The 21,064-nt window shown below is 43.5% G+C and overlaps 2 protein-coding genes and 1 long non-coding RNA gene across 6 annotated transcripts; 2 read left to right on the top strand and 1 right to left on the bottom strand.

Moving 5' to 3' along the window:
* Positions 1-361: 361 nt before the first annotated feature.
* On the top strand, positions 362-9,152 carry rpz (rapunzel). Of its 2 annotated transcripts, XM_088327631.1 has the most exons (5): positions 474-553; positions 2,501-2,640; positions 2,722-2,780; positions 3,897-4,371; positions 6,244-9,152. In XM_088327631.1, the coding sequence occupies exons 4-5, from the start codon at positions 3,898-3,900 to the stop codon at positions 6,448-6,450; spliced, it is 681 nt and encodes a 226-aa protein (XP_088183757.1). In that variant the 5' UTR covers positions 474-553; positions 2,501-2,640; positions 2,722-2,780; position 3,897; the 3' UTR covers positions 6,451-9,152. The 2 variants fall into 2 exon arrangements, with proteins under 2 accessions (XP_088183756.1, XP_088183757.1); XM_088327630.1 differs by lacking the exon at positions 2,501-2,640 and having other exon boundaries at positions 362-553.
* LOC148373124 (uncharacterized) lies at positions 940-13,270 on the bottom strand. Its single transcript, XR_015849589.1, has 3 exons — positions 12,774-13,270; positions 2,336-2,404; positions 940-1,125 (listed from the first exon to the last, which is right to left on the bottom strand). It is a non-coding gene; the product is annotated as an uncharacterized LOC148373124 (long non-coding RNA).
* Positions 12,165-19,715, top strand: LOC148373123 (protein rapunzel-like). Of its 3 annotated transcripts, XM_088327629.1 has the most exons (4): positions 12,165-12,296; positions 12,948-13,040; positions 17,023-17,519; positions 18,438-19,715. In XM_088327629.1, exons 3-4 carry the CDS (start codon positions 17,026-17,028, stop codon positions 19,126-19,128), a joined length of 1,185 nt encoding a protein of 394 aa, XP_088183755.1. In that variant the 5' UTR covers positions 12,165-12,296; positions 12,948-13,040; positions 17,023-17,025; the 3' UTR covers positions 19,129-19,715. The 3 variants fall into 3 exon arrangements, with proteins under 3 accessions (XP_088183755.1, XP_088183754.1, XP_088183753.1); XM_088327628.1 differs by lacking the exon at positions 12,165-12,296 and having other exon boundaries at positions 12,723-13,040; XM_088327627.1 differs by lacking the exons at positions 12,165-12,296; positions 12,948-13,040 and adding an exon at positions 15,676-15,933.
* The last annotated feature ends 1,349 nt before the right edge of the window (positions 19,716-21,064 follow it).

Genomic DNA, 21,064 nt, shown 5'->3' with positions numbered 1-21,064 from the left:
GTCATGTTTTCTGCTTACTTTAAGGACTTTTTCTGGCTTGTTTTTTTTTTGTAAAACACTTTTAAAAGGTCAAATTGTTTGTTAGATTGAAAAAAGAACCTGAATGGAGTGTTTGTTAGTGAGTAGAAGAAGCCGCAGGGGGCGAAGAAGCGTTCCAAAGTTTTCTTGTTGGAGTTCCGTTGCGCGCAGGCGCACACACTGAGATTGATTCCGACTTTTTTGAATGCGGCACGGACTGGAATATGTTCCAAACAAAGCGGGGGGATCACTGCTAATTGGGAAGGTGTCATTTTTTTATTTTGAGTATTTACTGTAGATATTTCAATGGTAAATGAACAAATACACCAATTTGGTTTCAGAGGAGTATTTTACGCATCAGTTTGCGTCTATAGAGTTTTACATTTTGCTCTTAAAAATAATTTTCACCCCTACACGGTGACGTACATGGACGTGTCCATGTTGCAGGGCTTTCTGGGAAGAAGACGGAGTGAGTGGAATCGAGGTTGGGCCGGCAGTCGGACCGTCCTCCAAAGTGCCAAGTAGACCCTAAAAGGTAAGCCAAAACCAGCCAGGCCATGGCCCAATGTAGACTAAATGTTCCGGGGGCCCAAGAGGACAAAGTCTAACGGTGATTAACACCGACAGAGAGACGTTTTGGGCTCTAGTTGTCGCTTATGAAGCGGGCCAAGGCGGGCCAGGCTGCGCCAAGAAGCCAACATGGAGGCGCGCCTAGGGGGAGCCAAAGCGAGGCAGGAAGGAAACATGAAGCCACTTCCAAGCTTCTATTTCGTCCACAGCGGATGTTTGTCCGCTTAGAATCGCCCACTGACTTCATAAATGTCCGGAAGACCTTTCATTGTTGTTTTGTTGTCGTTTTTTGGAAGCTTATTAGCTCCCAATTGTGTGCGCTCCTTTGGCTCCAAATAACAAAGTAGACACTCGCTGTTTATTATTTATTAATGGTCAAAAATTCTCATTAACACTCATGTAGGGGGAGAGGTGGGAATTAAAGTGTAGATAATGGATAAGACTTTAAAAAAATGTCTTAGCTCGTTGCTTTGCGGTCCTTAAAGGGCGTTCAAGATGGCTGCTGACAGGTGACGTCATGAAGATGCTACTTGCTTCCTTGTTGACAAAAGAGACAAAAGACAGCATTTCAAAACATGACCTCTGTTTTAACTCTAAATATCTTCATTGATGTGTTTAGCAGAAAAATACAAAATTTGAAATGGTACATGACACACAGATGCACCTGCCAGCATCCTTCAATGTTATGGCTTCCTTAAAGATGGTGGCTGACGGGTGACGTCATGAGGAATGCTACTCGCTTCCTCGTTGACAATAAAGTGAAAAAATGCTTTAAAACATTTCCTCCATTTAAAATCCAAATATGGTCATTTATGTTGTGTTTAGCAATCAATTTAGCTGCATATGCTCGGATCCTAATCTTCATCTCGGTAGAAAAGTAGCATTTATTTTTTGGGTGATTGAACAATCACGAGCTTTATTGTAAAAAATGACAACGGAGCTCATTAAATCTTGAATGTTGATTTCAGTCGTTTGATTCAAGAGGAACAATTCCATCTTAGTGTTAAAGCGGCATTTATCTCTCACTCCTGTCCTTTCTTAGTCTCAAATTACCTTCATCTTCATTTTTCAAATCTCATCTGAGTTTCCGCTGCCCCACTGTCATCAACATGCTTGAAACGACCCTAAACGGAAATCCTACCTTAATGTCAACATTTTTCCCAATATAGATATCTTTATATATCTGTTCGCTTCGACTGTAAAAATATCGAATTAAAGCACAACAGAAGAGCTAAGTAAGGGTAAATATCAAAGGTCTAGTGTGTATTATTTTGCGCCTTCAAGTGGTAAAAAAAACAATATTAATAGGAATTCGAAGCAAAACTAAATGAATTATCACAAAATTACGTTCTTTTAATGCTGGTAGGTCGGAACTTTTGATTTATTTTACATTACATGAGGCTCACCTAGAGGGTTGATTGTCCGCCATCTCGCTATTTCAGGTACCCCAAAAAAACAAAACCCTCACGAAAGACCGTGCAAAAAATATTAAAAGTGATGCATTTTGGTCATTTTAAGTCTCTGGTTAGTATTCTTTCGTGTGATTATTAGCACTCGTTCTCGTTTGACATTTAGTGGTTGAAAATCACACACACACACACACTCGCTTTAAGGTGCACGGAAAAAATCACATTAAAATCCTGTTGAAAGAGACCAATCTGATTTAAATAGGATATTTCTTTGAATTATTCTCTGCTTTATTTGTTTTGAGATACCTTTAGTATTCTTTTTATTGTGTCTGGCTCACCTTCTTCAGCCATTTTTTTTACTTCGCCATCGTCTCTGTGACTGAACTGGGCCAGAAGTGCCTCGTCATCTGTGTACACAAAAAAAAAAGCAATATTTGTTACCTTCAAACTTCATTTGCAGTAATAAAAGGACATTTTCACACTCATGGTCTTTTATTTTGAAGGGCTAAATTAGTCCACTCCTGCATTTTCAGTCCATCAGTTGTGGTGCTGAAATGGAGAAATTGTGGCGGCGCTTTTGTTTCCCTCTAGCGGCCTTGCAGGGTAACGCTGCACACCACGCCCTTTAGCAGAATTTCCAATTGTGAGCTTTCATCTGGTGCAGAAAAACAAAATGCTACTTTTGTTAAAAATCAAACCAAATGTCGTTGGTGTTTGATTTCAGGACGCGAGACGCTTGAGTTCCGGCAGGAGCTCCAGGAAAGAAGAAAAAGACTCGAGCGGGTAAGCAAATGACATATTTTACGTGGCCGTGACAACTACTTGGTCACGCTCGGCTGATGTTTGTTTGCATCCGTGCTGCTTGTCTGTCTTCTAGAGGTCGTAAATCCGGCTTTTTATCCAGGAGCGGATCTCTCTGCTCCGCTTACCAAATAATGCCGCTCAAGCGGCTTTTCAGATTGTTTTGTCTCTTCGATCCACATCTTACTAATTGCAAAGTTATGCACGAAATGACTTAAAATGGAGAAAATGAAGAAAAAAAAACAAAAGTAGAAGAAAAACTGCATGAAAAACACACAAAAGGCAAAAGCTTGGGAGAACGAAATAAAAGAAAAGAGGAGAAAAGAGAAAAGAAATATCAAAAAGAGAAAAAAGGACAGGTTTGGGAGGGGTCCCTGTAAACATTATATTAACAATTATATTGTAACATAATGCTCAGAATGTTTAAAAAAAAATCTATTTTTCTACAAAGTCGTAATAGCATTCCTTATTTACTACATGAATAGTGTCCTGAAACTATTTCTACCCCTTTTCGGAATAAGTGGTGTTCTATAGCGGCAAGATATTTTTCCCATTATAATTTGACAGTTGAGAAATTATTTGTTAAAGAAAATAGTTTATAAATACAGTGCTTTTGTTTGATCTATTCACGTGACGCAACATTTTTGTTTTCTAATAACGTCCACATGATGGCGACAAAGTGAAGTAAAAAAAGTCATATCCCGAAATCATTCCTAGCCCATTTTGGAATCCGTAGTGCAATATAGAAGTGGGATCGTTTTAAAACTATAATTTGACTGTACGAAAATTGTAAATTCAAATGTTTTTAAAATTGAATACTTCTTATGGGTTAAACCAATGCTTGAGCCTTTAAATAGGGCTTGTTCTTTGCTTTCAATGTATAATAGCGACTCATTTTTGGGGTGCAACCTCTGCAAAAAAAAACGAGGGACTACTTTATCAGGTGCAGTGGATTAAAAAGTGCACTTTTCCGGCCACTCTCGGGCTTTAAGGTCCGCTTCATAGACCAGGAAATGTGTTACATTGTATAATGTCATCCAGAGTCCGGGCTTCCCAGGTTGACCCCCTCCTCTTTCTCCCTTCCCACCATGCAATCAGTATGGAAGAGGAGCTGGTTGAGGAGCACGCCAAACTGAAGCAAGGCGTGGTGAAGGTCCTGCAGTGCGTGGCCACCATCTCTTCGGCGGCGGCGGTGGTCAACCCCATCTTCGGCGTGGCGGGCTCGCTCATGAGGGTGGTCCTGCACCACATCGACGACGAGGACATCCGGACGCTCAAGCGAGAGTTCGGCTCCGTCAACCGGGCCCTGGACGAGCTGTCGCGCAAGAACCGCCAGGCCCTGGTGGCCATCCAGAAGGAGACTCTGGACAGCCAGTACGCCTCGGTGGAGGAGAACCTCAAGAACCAGTTCAGAAAGTTCATGGAGCTGGTGGAGGCCAGGCCCGAACACCGAGAACGTAAGAAGGACGACTTTGCCCGGAGCTACGCCGACGACCTGGGCGACCAGAACCTGCACACGCTCTACGACGGCGTGATGGGAAAACCCAAACTCTTCAGCAGGCCCATCCTGGAGGTCAGTCGCCGACCCGCGACCGTTTTGGAGGGAAAAAAAACCCAGATTGCGATTTTTCAGACCGGTATTGCAATTTCCTTGAAAAAAAGTTTGTTTTCTCTGCATGATTCCGTGAGCACTTGATCATAGCAAGTGGCGTTTCCCGTAGAATTTTGTGAGACCTCGGTGGGTGGACAGTCTAGGGCAGGGGTTTCTTAACATGCAGCCCCAACTGCGGCCCGTGTGGTGATCGTTTGATGCACCACCGTAATATGTAAGTTTTAAGGGACATTGGTATTAATTAGCGCCACCTAGTGGCAGAAAAAAACGATTGGTGAAAAAGAACAGTAGCGATTGAAAAAAAATTATCCAAAATAAACAATGATATAAAAGTGCATTTAAAAAATAAAAAATACTTGTTGCCTCTGACATTGGCATATATTTTTCCTAATATGAGCTAATTGGGGAGGCTGGGAGGTTAGCACAATTCCAGCTACTGCAGCCTGCCCATGAGTTTGCATGTTCTCCCACATTCCAAAAATATACGTGTCAGGTTAGTTGGCCGGTCCAATTTGAGTGAATGATTGTCTGTCTCTGTGTGCCCTGCGACTGGCTGGCAAGTAGTTGAGGATGTCCCCTGCCCACTGCCCCCAGATAGCTCCGGCACCCCCGCGACCCTATTGAGGATAATGAGCTAATTGTCAGCCATATTGCTGCTAAGGGTAACTAAACAACCTGAGCTGGGCAAGAATATGGGAGGTCAAATTGTGCATTTTGGTCACTTTGACCATCGTTTGTATTCTTAAACTCGTTTTTGGTTGGACTATGCAATAAAGCAATACCTAGTGGTCAAATATTGCAGATTGTCCCTTTAAGTAAAGCCCATGCAAATTACGGATTCATTTCTACTTGCCCAATTTTAGCCGGACCCTAGCTCCAGAGCAGGGCTAGGAATTAAATGGACAGAACTATTTCAAGGCTCTGGAGTATTTACCACGCTGCCTTGTTCACATTTTTGTTTTGATTCCCTTTTTTAATTTTTAAAAATATCCTATTTCAGCTCATCCTCTAATAAGGAAAGGAGAGTTTTGGAAACACTTAAATTTTGGGGGCGCTTGCTTTCCGCCGAAGACATTTGTGACCTGCTCTGTTGAAATGAGTCGCAAGGAGCAACGTTCTATTTTTAGCTACAGTGTGAAGCACATTGTAAAGCGCTTTGAGACTTGAAAAGCACTACACTAGAAAAGTGCAGACCTTTCACGTTTATATTATTCGCTATTTTGAAATAAATGACATTCCAAACCACTTTACCCGGTTTCATAATACACATTGTTAGGAAAAGTAACAAAAATAACGATTTAAAGTTCAACATTTCCAATTTTGGAAAACAATAATAGAGTTCTTTTAATGCGCATTGAAATAAATATATGCTCTGGTCTAATTCATTTTTTGTATCTCTACAAATGCCTTTGTTAGTCTCAATTTATAGTTTTATCACTTAAACTGTAAAAACATTTGAATGACATCACACCCAAAAAAGCAAAGAAATGTGATTTTCTCTGGATTTTGGTCAGGAAGAGGTAGATGAAAGGCCGTCATTGGAACGGCCGTATCTTCTTAATGCTTCATCGTAAAGCTTCGACTACGGTATCTTTTTAAAGCTCACTTCTTCTTGTTGATACCAAAAATCAACGTTTGAGATCCGCCCCACTGTGACTCGTTTCTGTAGATCAGGTCACCTTTAAGGATGACCGTTTTTCGTGCCACGCAAGTAATATCTTTTTATCGGGACGTTATTTTCGTATATTCGGAGACCACCGTGCGTTTTTTGAAAATGTTTCTATCCGGACGATGACCGAAATAATCCCGATTGTAAAACGTCTTTGCGGTCAGGTGTTCCTGAAGCACTCGGGCGGAGACCGTCGCACCATGGAGCGCCTGTGCACCCGTTTGACCTATTTGTTCTGCGTGGGTTTGATCGCCTTGATGGGTTACGCCGCCGTCATCGGAGACGACGACGTCGGCCTGGGCGAGGAGTGGGCCGACAAAATGGAGAGCGTCCAAGAGAGGATGCAGCAGGCCATCGCCTTGTGCCGCTAAAACCGCCGCCACCCTCATCCGGCTTCCTCGAATACTCACTTTCTTTATCTTCCTCAAACTCCTCTCCTTCCCGATACATTCCACGATTTGCAGATTCCTTGCCGGAAAAGTGATCGCTGTTTTGTGAAATAGAGAGAAACCTCTTTTTCGCGCGACGGCGATGATGCTCCGTCGAATCGACTCGATGACTTCTGGCGGTGCGACTGATTTCACGAGGTCATAATTATTGGCATCTTTATTATGATTTTTATATACGCTACGTGGTGGTACCTCTTCTTACGAATTGAATAGGTTCTTGGAGTCATGTTGTATCATGAAACGGTTTTCCCATCAAAATGAATCGAAACGGGATCAATCCGTTCCAAGGTCATCCGATGCAACCAAGCCCTTATTAGATCAACTGTACTCACCCGGGGGTACAGTAATGGTTATGAATTGACCTCCTAGTATAAATAAAACAAGAAATAAGGCTCACCGACTCGGGATACTGGAAAACTGATGGCGTAACCGGGAAGATTTGAGTGGGATGCCTAAACATTAGTAAGATGGCTCCATTGTAAGTAGAGGTACCACTCTAATCATGGCAGGAAACCCTCGAGTTTGTCTTGACAACAGGGGGATAAAAAGCTTTATATTGAAGGGGCAGTGTGTATCATTTAGCGCGTCCTACTGGAGGAAAAATACCAATGTTGATTGCAATAATTAGTGATAATACATTCTTATAGAAATGTGCTACAGGTACTGTAAGCCCAAATTCAAAAATCTTTTCTTTTTCCATTTTCTTTTATTTTTTTCTCTTTATTGAAGAGAAAAAAAATTTCATTTTTTTTTTTCTTATTCCGGCTTTATTGTTTCTCTTTTTCTCTTTTCCCCTTGTCCCTACTGTATTTTAAATGTTTTCCTTTCCCCCTCTCTATCTTTTCCCTTTTTCCTCCTCATTAACCCCCCCAAAAAAAATCTGTGAAAAGACTTGGCAAAACAAAGAAGAATGTGGTTTGATCACTTTGAGTCGCCATAGTTTAGATATTTTTGCTTTTGCCTGCATGACACTAAACAGTGACACCTAGTGGCCTAATGATACACACTGTTCCCCTTTCAGCGACGAGCAATGGACTATGCTTAAAGATCTATATTAAATGTATGTTGTGTATATATATATTATGATTGCGTGGCACAAGTTGTTGCAATACGAGTGGCTGCTTCACCTAAACACTAAAAACGACTTTAAATGGCCAAACGGCACTTTAAGGTAAAACCAACACTAACTCACCTCGACTGACGGATTTTGTTGATCAAGTACAAATATAATGTTACGTATCCACAAGCATCCAAGTTAATACCGACAAAAAATGTGAGCTGTTATCAGAGGAAGTCCAGGCGGGCCCCTCGAGACCCGGGACCGGCACCTTTAATACGCTCGGACGGCTAACCTCGTCACGTAAGAACGCGCAAATATCGCAAACCCGGAGATGTGTCTTCGGCTCCTCTTTTTGGCGACAGGTTAGGGCCTGTTGCCGTGACAACCTGAAGCGGGTCCCTAAGAGAGCCAAAAAGACATTGTTACGCTGTTGATCTTATTCAAATGTATTTTAGCTCGGGGGCCACTTCATCAAGAAAGCGGTCTCACTGGGGCCAAACTCCCAAAAATCAATGACATAATTGTCGGTTGGGAGATCTTTTGGAGGACCGCGATGAAATTGATTCAGCGGTATAGGATTCGATGATTAAATGTTTTTTTTTGAGAGAGCGAATCCCTTTTTATGTTAATCAACTGTATTTGTGAAAAATAATCACTTAAGGAAACTTCTACCGACTGGAAAGTGACAAAAACGGCATTCAAGCGCAAATTTGTCTTTTAAGTCTTCTGCTTTTTATTTTTACGGGTCGTTGTTGGGCGCGACGCGGTTCATTTTTCTCTTGCGCTTCTCGGCAATGTCTGGCGGGCCCGATCCTGCCCGGGGCCGTATGTTCGACACCCCCGCTCTGAACATTTTTGAATGTTTAAAGTAAATGAAGATTTCATTTGATTGCCTCTACCGCCTTATAAAAGTACAAATGTAAATACTTATAAAAAAACAAATTGATTCGAATACTAGGCTAAAATACAGGAACTATCATACAAATGTTTTTTTTACATTCCCTTCATGGAAGTTGCCGCCATGTTTTTGTCCTGCTGCTACGCTGTGCCCTGTGGCACTGGTTTTTGTTCGCATTAAGCACTACAATGCCACCTAGTGGTCAAATTCTACAATCGGGACGTAAGTACCTCCTAGTTGTCCGTAAAACTTCCTTCGAGTAAGAGGAAACATGACCTATCCTCCCCCCCCCCAAAAAAATCACAGGTAGAGAAATACTATTTCCTTTCTCTTGGTGGAAGTCGCTACCATGTTTGTTTGGCATCTTCCTCACCGGAGCTCAAATCGACTTAGAAAATGATGGCGTTCCTTTTAAATATGAGAATATTGCGGGGCTCGATTTCGAATTTTGTGAACGTATGCGGTAACGCTCGATTTGCGCACTTAATTCCTTCCGGGCATCGGAGATAATGGATCATGGACCACTGTTTTTCTTCCTTTTTTCAGCCAGCGGTGCCTCAACGCGCTTATGTTACTTGTAAGGCATTGCTCCAAATCCATCTGCACGACTTTTCGGGTGTATCGCTCTCTTTTGCTGAAAATTAAAAGCAGTTTCTGCAAAAAGTGCCTCGTCGTCTTTTACTGGACACTAGAGGAGGAGTGGAGTGGGTTGTGGCTCGTCACGTGACACCTGCTGACGTCACTCAGTTGTGAGGGTAAGCTACGAATTGGGGGTCCGAGGGGCCCCTTCTTATGCAGACATCTAGGTGATGGATTTGTTTTCATAAGCTCACAAAGAAAAATGGTACAGAAAGTTCCTCTATTCTTTAGTTTTTTAGTATTTCTAGAGTATTATTTTCAGAATAAAAGCATGATTTAAGTCACCGTTTTAAGCACTTTCATTTTCAGTGTCCCGAGTATTTTCCATCCCATTTCTCTTACTCTCTCCCTTCATCTCTCTCTCTTGCTGCCCCCTCTTTATCACACTCTCCCTCTGGCTGCCTCTCTTTCTTGCCCTCTCTCGCTCCCCCCTCTCCCTGTCTCTCACGCTCTCCATCTGCCCCTCTCTCTCTCTCTATCCTGCTTTCGCGCTCTCTCTTTCACTTGCTTTCTCTCTCTCTCCCCCTCCATCTTTCTCCAGCTCTCCCTCTGGCTGTCTCTTGCTCTATTGCACTCTCTCTATCCCTTTCTCTCTCTCTTGCTCTCACTGTCTATCGCTTTCTTGCTCTCTCTCTCCCTCACCTTTTCTTTCTGCCTCTCTCTCTCCTGCTCGATCTCTTTCTCTCACTCTCCCTTTCTCTCTCCTTCACCTTCTCTCTCACTTTTCCTCCCTCGCCTTCTCTCGCTCTCTCTGTGTCAGTCGTTCGGTAGTCGACACGCAATGGAGAAAACGTCCGTTCGTACTTTTTAACCATGATGTATATCCTCATCATTTTGCAATTTTTCGATCATTCTCAAAAGAAATCAAATGATTCTTTTGAAATACTGCCAAAACAGTACTCTAGTCACATTCGTTTGTATAGCCCGTCATCACAAGATGTCGAAAAGGACCGCACATTTATTATCGTCAAGAATAGAATACAAAATACCCCTATTGAAGTACTTCATAAGCACTTCCACTTGAGTACTGTAGTAATACCACTATGGTAATACATGGCCAAAATATCACAGCAAAAGTACTACAGAAAAACAGATATACTGCAATAATTCTACAATGGAAACGCTACTACAGAAATACCACCAAAATATGACTACAGTAGTACTATAATACCTACAGAAATGTACTCGGTAAATACTTTTAAAATACTACATCAATTCTACAGAAATATACCCCTAAAATTCATGCAACGATAAAAATACAATAATACTACAAAAATACTCCAGAAATATTACAATATTTCTCTCCCTCGCTCGCTCCCCCCCCCTTCTCTCTGTCTCTCACGCTCTCCATCAGGCTCTCTTCCTCTTTCTCTCTCTCTCCTGCTCTCCGTCTCTTTCTCTTGCTCTCTCTATCTCTCCCTCCTCTCTCTCTTCCTCTGGCCGTTTCTCCCTCTTACGCTCTAATGCGTTCTCTCTACTCCTTTCTCTCTCTCTCTTGCGCTCTCTGTCTCTCTTCTTTCCGCTCTAAGCGGAGACTTTGCTTCCATTGTCTTTCCAAAGCAATTTCTAAATCCAAAAATCTAGAAGGTGCGAATTTCCGCGAGTATACTTATACATCAAGGTCCCACATGGACAGATCTCCAAACTGGGGCCCCAGGGCCACATTTTTCCACCCGCCAAAAAGTTGCCCGCCCGTGCGCTAGAATGGATTATGCACAGGTCGATGCAGTTTCTCCATGCGTCCAGCAGTCGGGGCTGTTTCGCAGATGTCGCACACGTATGGACGGGGCGACGCGCAGCTCCCTGTTCTCATTCTCTCATTCTCTTATTCTCTCTCTTTCTTTCTCCTTCACTCTTGCCTCTTTTCACCCCCTCTCTCCCCTACCTGACTAGCCCTTAGTCTTGCTCTCTCCATTCTTTACTCTCGCTCTCATTTTTCTCTCTTTCTCTCTTCCTCTTTTCCCCTCTCTCAACTTTTGCTCTCCCTCCGTCTCTTTCGTACCTCTCTACCTTGATTTCTTTTTTGCCGTCTCTCTCTCTCCCTTTCTTCCTCTCACTCTTACATTCTCTCTAACCCCTCCTTCTCTCTCTCCCCCCCCTCTCTCTGCATCTCTCTCTCTCTCTCTCTCTCTCTCTCTCTCTCTCTCTCTCTCTCTCTCTCTCTCTCTCTCTCTCTCTCTCTCTCTCTCTCTCTCTCTCTCTCTCTCTCTCTCTCTCTCTCTCTCTCTCTCTCTCTCTCTCTCTCTCTCTCTCTCTCTCTCTCTCTCTCTCTCTCTCTCTCTCGCTCGCTCCGACTGTTTCAATCTTTCAATTTCAAGCCTTTTTTTCTTTATCTCTCCTCTCTTGACCTCACACTCTCTTTACATTTATTGTCCACTCTCCTTCACTCCATTCTTTCCATTTCACCCACTGTTCTTTCTGTTTATTTCTCTCCACTTATTCTCTCATATTTCTCTATCTTTCTTCCTCCATCTCTCTCTCTCCCTCTCTCCCTCGCCCCCCCCCCTCTCTTTCCTCTCGCCCCCTCTCTCTTTCTCCCTCTGGCTGTCACTCCCTCGCCCTCTCTCTCTTTCACTCACACACTCGCTCTTTCGTCTCACTCTCCCTCCATCCCTCTCTCACCCACTCGCTCCTCTCTATCTCTCTCACGCTCTCCCTTTGCCTTTCACTCTCTCTCTATTGCTCTCTCTTTCTCTCTCTTTCACTCCCTCTCTTTCGCTTGCTCTCTCTCTCTCCCCCCTCCTCTCTCCTCTCTCTCCCTCCCTCGCTCCCTCTCTCTGTCTCTGACGCTCTCCATCTGGGTGTCTCTCCCTCTCTCTCTCTCTTTCTCTTTTGCACTCTCCCTTTCTCTTGCTCTCTTTCTCCCACCCACTCTTCCCCTGGCTGTCTCTCCTTCTCTCTCTCTTGCTCTCTGTCTCGCTCTCTCTCTCTCCCTCACCTTCTCTCTCTCTCTCTCTCGCTCTCTCTCTCTCTCTCTCTCTCGCTCTCTCTCTCTCTCTCTCTCTCTCTCTCGGTTGCCTTTCCTCCGCTCTCTTTGCTGTCTAAACTGCGTTTTTATTCTCATTCGAAATGTTGCGACATTCTTGATCGTTGATCAATCGAGGCCATCTTTTCTCAATTCATCGTCATGAGCATTATTTCTTTCTTTTTTTTTTTTTAAAGTACGATCTAGTAAGTTCCTAGAGCATTCTTAAACGAGAAAAATAAGCGGACGCCAGCGCAATCGAATCATCTGGAAAAATCCACATTTGACCCTCGCCATGATTCTGCGTCTCGTCATCGAAATCCAATCTCAGCCCGGCTCGCGCACACTCCCCAAAAATCGTTTATCAAATGAAAAAGACATCAAAATGTCAAGGTCGCTGCCCAGTTTGGCGTCTGGCGTCCTGATTGATTCTTCCTGCGGGGTTCAGTATAGGGGGGGTGGACTGGGGGGGTCATTCGTCTTCTTTTTATTTATTTTTTTGCTCAAGCGGGGATTTCTGCAATCACTCGCTCATCTTTAGAAAATTGAAGCCTCATTATCGGAAGTGAAATACGACATTTGATCATTTCATCAGGAGGAAAATGACCTTGACCCTTTAAGATAATCGACAAACCCAAATGCAACATCCACTTGATGATTCCTTGATGAGCGCATCTCCTTACCTTAATAATCGTGTCTTGGAGTTCCTCCTGAAGAATCCAAACGCATCTCCTCCGAAGGATGAGAAACTGCCGCAAGATGTTGTCCGGTCTCTAACCTTTTTTCCTCTCCCCATCTCCCCCTCCCTCCTTCCCTCCCTTCCCTCTTTGCGCATCCCTCCTTCCTTTTTTCTTTAGGACCCCTCCCTGGCCCGTTGCCCCTCCTGAGAAGATTCCGTCCCACAAACTCTACGCCGGGAATTTTCTACAAAAGAAAAAGAGGAAAAGAAGGTAGGAATATTGTTATTTGGGTTTGGGGGGGGGGGGCTCAGATGACCAATTTACGCGTGACGTCATCTGGACACTCGTGCGTAAAAGCGCGCATCCATCAAGCACTTTCTTCCTCTTTTATTAGTTTGGATTTCATTTCTTGATTTCTTGAATCGGAATGTTTTTGCGATTCTTGCTAATTGCTTTTTTCTTTTGAAAGCGCCTGCTCGGCGTCGGATGCGTCATCCCAAATCAAGGACGTGCCTCCATTTTGTGGGCATGACATCACCACCTTGAGTCTTCTTTTTGGATTTTGTATTATTTTTTGACTTCAAAGTGGCTCCAATCTCGACGCGATAAGTTAAAAAAAAAAGACTTATTCTCTATGAAGTCGTATTTCGGAGCTGGTTCTGCATCGAAAAGATCTCGATTCAATTTCTAGAAATATCTCGAGTCATTCTGTTGAAATCCTCAGAAAACCGTATCTTGCTCCTAAAAGATTTTTAAAATCTTTGTTTTGAAAAATGAAAAAGTGCTGGACAAACGCACACTATTAAATGAGGAGGTTCCATTAGTTATTCCTCCCCATTTGACATTGCTTGCATGCTATCACCAGCAAAATATGGAAATCAAAACATTTTGGGTGATTCTAATTAAAACGGAGACTATATCAAATGGAGGAGGAATAAATAAAGTAGCCCTCTGCAAACATTGCCAACAATTATGTCAGAGACCAGAACAGGAAACAGGACCCACTCGCGTAACGTTACTCACCGTTTTATTGGGGAAAAGAGATCTGGAGATCGTTGATCGCGGGGAGTAGGTTTGCCGGCCGCAGAAGTGGGACTTCCGTGGCGAGCGATGGCGGTGTCGGGAACGGAAAAAGTCAAAATCAGACAGATCGTGGTGGGAGCAAAACAGCAGCAAAAACACAGGAAAAACGAAGATTTGCAAACGGACCGACAAAAGGGAACTGACGGGTCAGCGTTTGAATATTGACAGGGAGCCGATCCGTCAACGATCTTAAGCTGCTGTCTATGGGCTGGGCCAATTGGGCGCCGTGGCAACCGCGACCAATTTTTTGCCTTTATTTTCATTTCACAACGTTGATATCAATGACAATCCAGACAATTCCATTCAAAAGGGAGAGGAATAAGTAACTGAAACCGTCTGTCATTGAGAGCATATCATCTTCATTCATATATGGAAACTTAAAAATGTTTGCCTGTTTTTAGTTCAAACATTTTTTTTTCATCAGTGTGATGGAGTTTCCCCTTGCCTGCATGTTGGTTTCAGATCCAGGGGATGGTGTCATTGCAATGTGTGCAGTCCTTTGAGACATTTTGGGATTAACGGCCAAACAAATAAATGGGACTTATTCCTCCCCCATTGTGATATTTTGCACGCTATCTTTCATAAAATATGGAAGGCTATAAATGTTTATTTAGGGGCTTTTAGTTTTAGCATGCACTGTTTTTTCTTTGGAAACACAAGGGGGAGGAATAAGTCACTTAACCCTTTGCAAACAGTGATAGAATGGGTGAAGAAGAAGTCACTGAACTGTTCTGCCCTTATTCATATGCTATCCTCAATAAAATCTTCTACATGTTTTGCTTGTTTTTGCTTCAAGCAGACAGTTTTTCTTATCTGTGTGATTTTGACCAAGATCAGATCAATGACAGAGGTTTCAGTGACTTATTCCTCCCCTTCCTGTCATTGTTTGCACGCTATCCTCATTCAAATACAGAAACCTGTCAATGTTTGGGTGTTTTTAGTTCGAGCAGACACTTTTTGCTTTTCACACGTGTGATTTGGACAAAACCCGATCACATCGAGTTACTTATTCCTCCCCCTTCGGTCATTTTCATACCACTGTAAAAAAATATATCAAATATGATTTTGGTTTGCTGCAAACCACAAATGGGAATCGCTGGCTTGATTTTCTTTCGTGGAAGTGTTCGGAAAAGACTAGTACTGTTCAAACAAAAAACAAATGATGTTCTAGAACAGGGGTGTCAAACTCATTTTAACTCTGGGGCCACACGATAGAACAAACATTCTGTCGGGGGCCGGACTAGTAGATTAAAGAGAAAGAAAAAGAGAGATTGAAAATAAGAGAAAGATGGAGGGAAAAGGAGAGAGGGTGGGACAAAGAAAGAAAAAGAGAGAGAGGGAGAGAGCATAAGAAACAAAAGACGAAAAGTCGTGAGAGAGGGGGGAAAGAAAGGGAGAGGAAGAAAGAAATCTAAAGAGAAATACAGGAGAGAAAAGAAAGCACGAAGGGTATGAAGAGAGAAAGAGAAAAGAGAGAAAAGGAAAAAAGGAAGTTAGAGCAAAAGAGGTTAAAAGACACAGATAGAAAGAGACAAAGAGCAACAAAGGAAGAGAAAAAGAGAGACACAAAGAGTGAAAGAGACAGAGAGAGAATGGGAGAAAAGGGGTGGAAAAGAAAGAGAGGGGGAGAAATACATACAATTACAGTGTCTTTGTTCAAGGCACCTGGCTTTGGCAACATCAAGTTTACCTTTTTCAACCTGCAGCTTGTTTTTCTCTTGCGCTTCTCTGAGTGTTGGCTCGCGGGCCGGATTCAATCCCTTAGCGGGCCTGATCTGGCCCGCGGGCCGCCTGTTTGACACCTGTGTTCTAGAAGGACTAACACTATAAAAAGAAAAAACAAATGATGTTTTAGCGCAAGTCTAGCACGTTTTGATTTTCTTTTCCACTTGAGCGTTGCCAATTACCGAGTTTGCCAGCTGCCATTAATAATTGAAGCAGAGAGCCGGAAAAGGAAAATGGAACGACAACAGACCAAGACTTAGCCTCTATTCATGCGCTTCTTTATTTATTTTTTCTTCCATTTGTTTTTCTTCTCTGGCGTCGTCACAACAATGGCTGACTAAGAATGATGAAATATGTATGTATATAATTTTTTTTTAAATTTATATTAAAGTAAGAAGTTTGTTTTATCAAAAATTAGCAAACGGTAAAACACAATTTAAATAAAATCAAATAACACTTCCTCCCAGATTTTCTTGTCATTGCATATCCAACCAGTGAGCTCACTGCTGCTCCTGGAATATTGTGGCACAAGTTGGTACTACAATAGAGTCACAACTCAAAGTTCAGACACAAAACAATCTGTTCTTGTCAAATATTTTGAATATTTAATATTTCGGCATTTAAAATACTTTTGAGCTTTTCTCAAAAATGTTATTTTCTTAGAATGATAAAATTGACAAAATAAGGATTTCTGGGTTTTTACAAATAAGACAGAAGGGTTGACACATGGGTGTAAAAAATACTCGTTTTGGGCATATACTCCCTATTATAAATGGGATATATTGTAAACTTGGTTACTTCTAAAACCACCAGGTGGCGACATCAAATGAATAAATAATGTGTCGCACCCACATTGATGGCTGTTATTTTTAATCGAAAGTTCAAATATATTGAGAAGTGGAGTAAGGAGAGAAGACATCAAATAATTTGGAGCTTGCAAGAAGAACAGGAGAGGATTGTACAAAACCCTCATGATATTACAATATCAGGCTCGAAGGACCAATTGTTGAATTTATAGTTTAACACATCAAAAATAAAGGGATAAGACATCTATGAATTTTACCTTTGCAAAGAGAACAGGAGAAAACTGTACAAAAAAAAACCCTCCAAAAATTCAGTTCAACAGGTCCTTCCCTGAGTCCTTTCTACAAGGTTACAAGACGCAGATCCACTCTGAAGGGTATCAAAGAACGGAAACCTGATTGGCTGAATGATGTAAACAGCTCCTAAGAGCCCAAATTAATGAACAGCAGAATGAAATAATAAAGATAACCCAACCCTGGCATCTGAATTAATCTCCTGTTCAGGTATCCAATGGTAAAAAAAATAAACTAAATTTGTCACTATAAGCGAGCAGAATAAAGCTTTTGAAAAAAGATATATCCAGTAAGCATGAATGCAAAAATTCTCCCTCAGGGTTTTAAAAAACTGCCCTGTTCCGTAGAGAATGAGTAACCCGGTGGAGAAGGTCCTGGCCCAGAAGAAGGAGGCCATCGAGGCGGCGATGGACATGTTGGAACGCGGTGCCGAGGTGGTGGCCAGCGCCGTCGGGGAGCTCTTCCCCCTTTGCGAGGCGGCTGCCCCCGTCCTGCGCCTGGTCTTGGACAACGTCCACAGCAAGGAAGTCTTCTACGTCAAAGAGCAGTTCCTGACGGTCCGCAACAGCCTGGACCTCCTCTCGGGCCAGCTGGAGGACATCGACTGCGAGATCAAAAAGGCCCGTTTGGACTCCCAGTACTTTGGCGTGGAGGAAAACCTGCGCAACCAGTTTAGGAAGTACATGGACGTGGTGGAGTCCAAGCCGCAATACCGAGAAGTCAAGACAAAATTGTTCCTGGAGCATTTTTCCAGGAGCGGCGGCGAGAAGAATCTGTTTGTGCTCTACCACGCTCTGATGGGAGACAGCAGCTTTGGAGAGTCTGTTCTGGACCTGGTGGACAGGTACGCTTGGGATTTAAAAATTATCCTGGTCTTTGAGAGTCAGGTTGGTTTTAGATCTTCCCTTCTGTATTACACCTCAGCAGGCTTCTCAAAAGCCTGATGAAGATCTTGATTATTGAATCAGGTGTGCTTCATGAGGGCCTTTAAATCTGCAGGAGTCAGGACCTCAAGGTCCAGGTTTGGGGAAGCCTGGAACGACAGGATTCCCCTGATAGCACTTTTGAAAACCACCCTGGTCTTGGAGGATCTTAAATCTGCAGGAGTAATCAAAGACCAGGTTTGGAAGAAGCCTGGAATGACAGATTCACTTGTTAGCACTTTGAAAATGATCCTGGTCCTCGAGAGTCCTATGGGTTTCAAATCTTTCCTCCTGCACCTCTTTAGGTTTCTCAGAAGCCTGATGAGATTATTTTTTTTAAATCATCAGGATCTCAAAGACTAGGAATGATAGTGTTTAGAACTTGACTCTGAACTGGAATTGGGGATATAAGGGTTGGAATAGAGAACTAGAGTTTAGAAAAAAAAGCCTAACTCGAAGTAAAAGTTGGAGTTGCAAATTTCAAGAGACAATTTCAATAATACATTTGGGCATTATGGCTATGGTCAAAGATTCAAGTTTGATTGGCAATATAGGTTGCAAAGAACCGTATTAGACAGGGGTTCCCAACCCAGTCTTTGAGAGCCACATGTCCTGCATGTTTCGGTAGTTTCTCTGCTCCCAATAGAGGTCATTCACCGGGATTGTTATCAATGCTCCCATACAGCTTGTCAACAAACCGGCAATTTGCCTCACCTGAGTAAAAGATAAACAAACAGGACAGAACATGCAGGACATGCATCCCTCTGGGACCGGGTTGGCCAACCCTGGTATAAGAACAAGGGGCCATCATAAATCCACTGCTATCGATGTGTTGTCAGGTACGTCTCCAGGAACCGACGCCTCCTGGAAGACTTCTGCGTCCGCATGAAGGAGCTTCTTTGCTTGGGCCTCATCGCCCTAATGGGCCACACGGCCTTGACCCAAAACCAGGAAGAGGAACAGGACAAACTGCAGGACTGGAGCCTGAAGATGGATGAAGTGGAGCTCCGGATGAAGACTACCATCCAGGCCTGCGTGGATGCCTTCCCCGAGCAGGCCCAACTGGACGTCCAGCACCTCCTCCAGGAGAACCCCAGTGACGACCTACAGGAGAGCACCCGGCAGCTCCTAGAATTCCTGGTGAAAAAGTACGACTGGGTGAGCTGGTCAGTGCGCCTCATCAACCACTCTGGGAGCAGCTACCGCAACTGGAGGGCCGGAGAGCGTTTCCACCACCTGGTGGGCCACAACTGTTTCGAGGTGCTTCAGGTCAACAACATCCACCTGGTGGTGTCCTTCAGCACTAGGCCCCGGACTGTGCCCAGGGAAGCTGTCCTGGGGATGATGGAGGGCGCCGGCCGTAAGGGCAACGCCCCAGCCGTGGTGGAGGTCCTGGAGAAAGACCTGACCGGGTTTGTGGTCCACGCCGTGAGCCGCCACAAGGAGTCGGCGGCCGCATGGAGTTTCCCTGACGATTGCCACTACTGGGAGCGCCACAAGAACGTGGCCCTTTGCGTCCACGCTGACTGAAAGGCTCTACTGCCCCAAAAAACAATTTAAAACAATTGTCCCAATCCCCTCAATTAACCGAAAGATCGCAATCCATGAACCTAAACCTGACAACCCCAAACCAAATCCTAAAAAACCAAAACACCGAAGCAAAATCCCAGAAGCCACAAACCTAACGGTCAAAAAAAAAACAACTTTAAATGATAATCCAACTCCACCAATCCCCTAAATTAACGAACTAACGCAATCCATGAACCTAAATCCAACACCCCCAAACCGAGTGCTACAAAACCAGAACCCTGAACAAAAACCCAGAAGCTACAAACCCAACAATCTAAAAAACGTTAAATGATAATCCAAATCCCCTGAACTATCAGAAATGACACAATCCACCAACCTCAATTCGAAACTCCTAAACCAAATCCTACTAAACTGGAATCCTCAACAACAACAAAACCTAGGTCCAGATCTCTGAACCTTCACCCTTACCCATGTTGATGAACCTCTCCCATCCAACTGAAGAAGAAACAAGTTTTCTTCCTCCGCACGTTCGATAGATTCCGGGTTGCAAGATTGTCTGTGATCTAAATAAAGACTGAAGGCGATGAGCAGTTTCTTTAAAGTTTCATATACCGAATATTCTGGGAAAGAAGAAGTCACAGGCAACGGCTGCTTACAGTTCACAAATGCCAAAACCAATGTGGTTAAACATCATTCTTATACTAAAGGGGCGGTCCAGACACATCCACACATTCTGGGTGTGGCCTACAACACTAGAACTTCTCAATTTTGACAACTCTCCCTTCGGTGCTTCTCCTGACATGGTTTCTCTGTGCCCCATCAAGCTCTTTTGGGATTTCTTTTGAGTTACATTCTTATTCGTGCTCATTTGTTTTTTGACCCAACAAGATTCCAATTTTTAATGTTAGCTCGTTGAGCCTGCTCATGCTAACTTTACCCTCCAAATTTGACACTTATGTAATAGTGACGGCCATTCCAGCTCTTTTAAAAATTAAAAAGAGCCAGGGTTTTTTTTTTTTGCTCCCAAACGGCTCCGGATTGGTGGGGAGCCAACTCCAGTCATTACCTTTCAAGAGCCAGCTCTTAGAGCCGGTATGTTTCCGAATGACTCAACATTTTCTTGAAGAGAACTGGCTTCAGATTGGTGGGGAGCTGTCTCTCCTCGTTCACTGCAAAGAGCCGTCTCATAGAGCTTTTTCGTTCGTGAATGACACTTCACTATCTTGAAGCGGGCCGGCTCCTGATTGGTGGGGAAAGAGCTCTCCTGGTTCACTTCAAAGAGCCATCTCATTCGCCGACATCACATCACTATCTTGAATGACTCCCGCTTTTGATCAGTGTTGAGCTGGCTGCCCTTGTTCACTTCTAAGAGCAGGTTCATGGAGCTGTTACATTCATCAACAAAACATCACTATCTTAAAGGGAGCCGGCTTCTGTCGTTCACTTCACTAAGCTGGCTATTAAAACCCTTACGTTCGTGAACAACGCATCCCTCTCTAATAGCGAGCTGGCTCCCATCATTCATTTCCAAGAGCCATTGCGCAGTCAATGACACATTGCTATCTTGAAGGAAGCTTGATTGGTGGATAACCAGCTCTCTTGGTTCACTTCAAAGAGCTGTCTCATAGGGCTTTGTTGTTCGTGAATGACACATAGCTATCTTGAATGGAACTTGAAGTGGTGAGCCAGCTCCCTATGTTCACTTCAAGGACCTGGCTCATGAAGTCGTTACGTTCACTGTCTCACAGGAAGCCGGCTTCTTTTGTTTACTTCTAAGAACTGGTCCTGTTTGCCATCTGCACGTCCTATGTCTACGGGAGCCGGCTCTTGATCCTTGGGAAGTTGGCTTCGGTCGTTCACTTCAGAGATCCAGTTCATAGATCGTCGCATCGCTATCTCGATGGAGCGGCTCATTTTGTTCACTTCAATGAGCCGG

This window comes from Urocampus carinirostris, chromosome 2 (assembly GCF_059441175.1).
Source record: "Urocampus carinirostris isolate Australia breed hairy pipefish chromosome 2, RoL_Ucar_1.0, whole genome shotgun sequence".
NCBI classification, from domain to species: domain Eukaryota; kingdom Metazoa; phylum Chordata; class Actinopteri; order Syngnathiformes; family Syngnathidae; genus Urocampus; species Urocampus carinirostris.
The sequence above is the reverse complement of the archived record's forward strand: the minus strand, read 5'-3'. Positions and strand labels throughout refer to the sequence as shown.

Bases quoted from the DNA above. Each gene is read 5' to 3' on its own strand.
- rpz (XM_088327630.1), top strand. From the start codon at position 3,898: ATGGAAGAGGAGCTGGTTGAGGAGCACGCCAAACTGAAGCAAGGCGTG. The intron at 4,372-6,243 runs GTCAGTCGCCGA...CTTTGCGGTCAG, and splicing joins TCAGCAGGCCCATCCTGGAG to GTGTTCCTGAAGCACTCGGG.
- LOC148373123 (XM_088327627.1), top strand. The intron at 17,520-18,437 runs GTACGCTTGGGA...ATGTGTTGTCAG, and splicing joins GTTCTGGACCTGGTGGACAG to GTACGTCTCCAGGAACCGAC.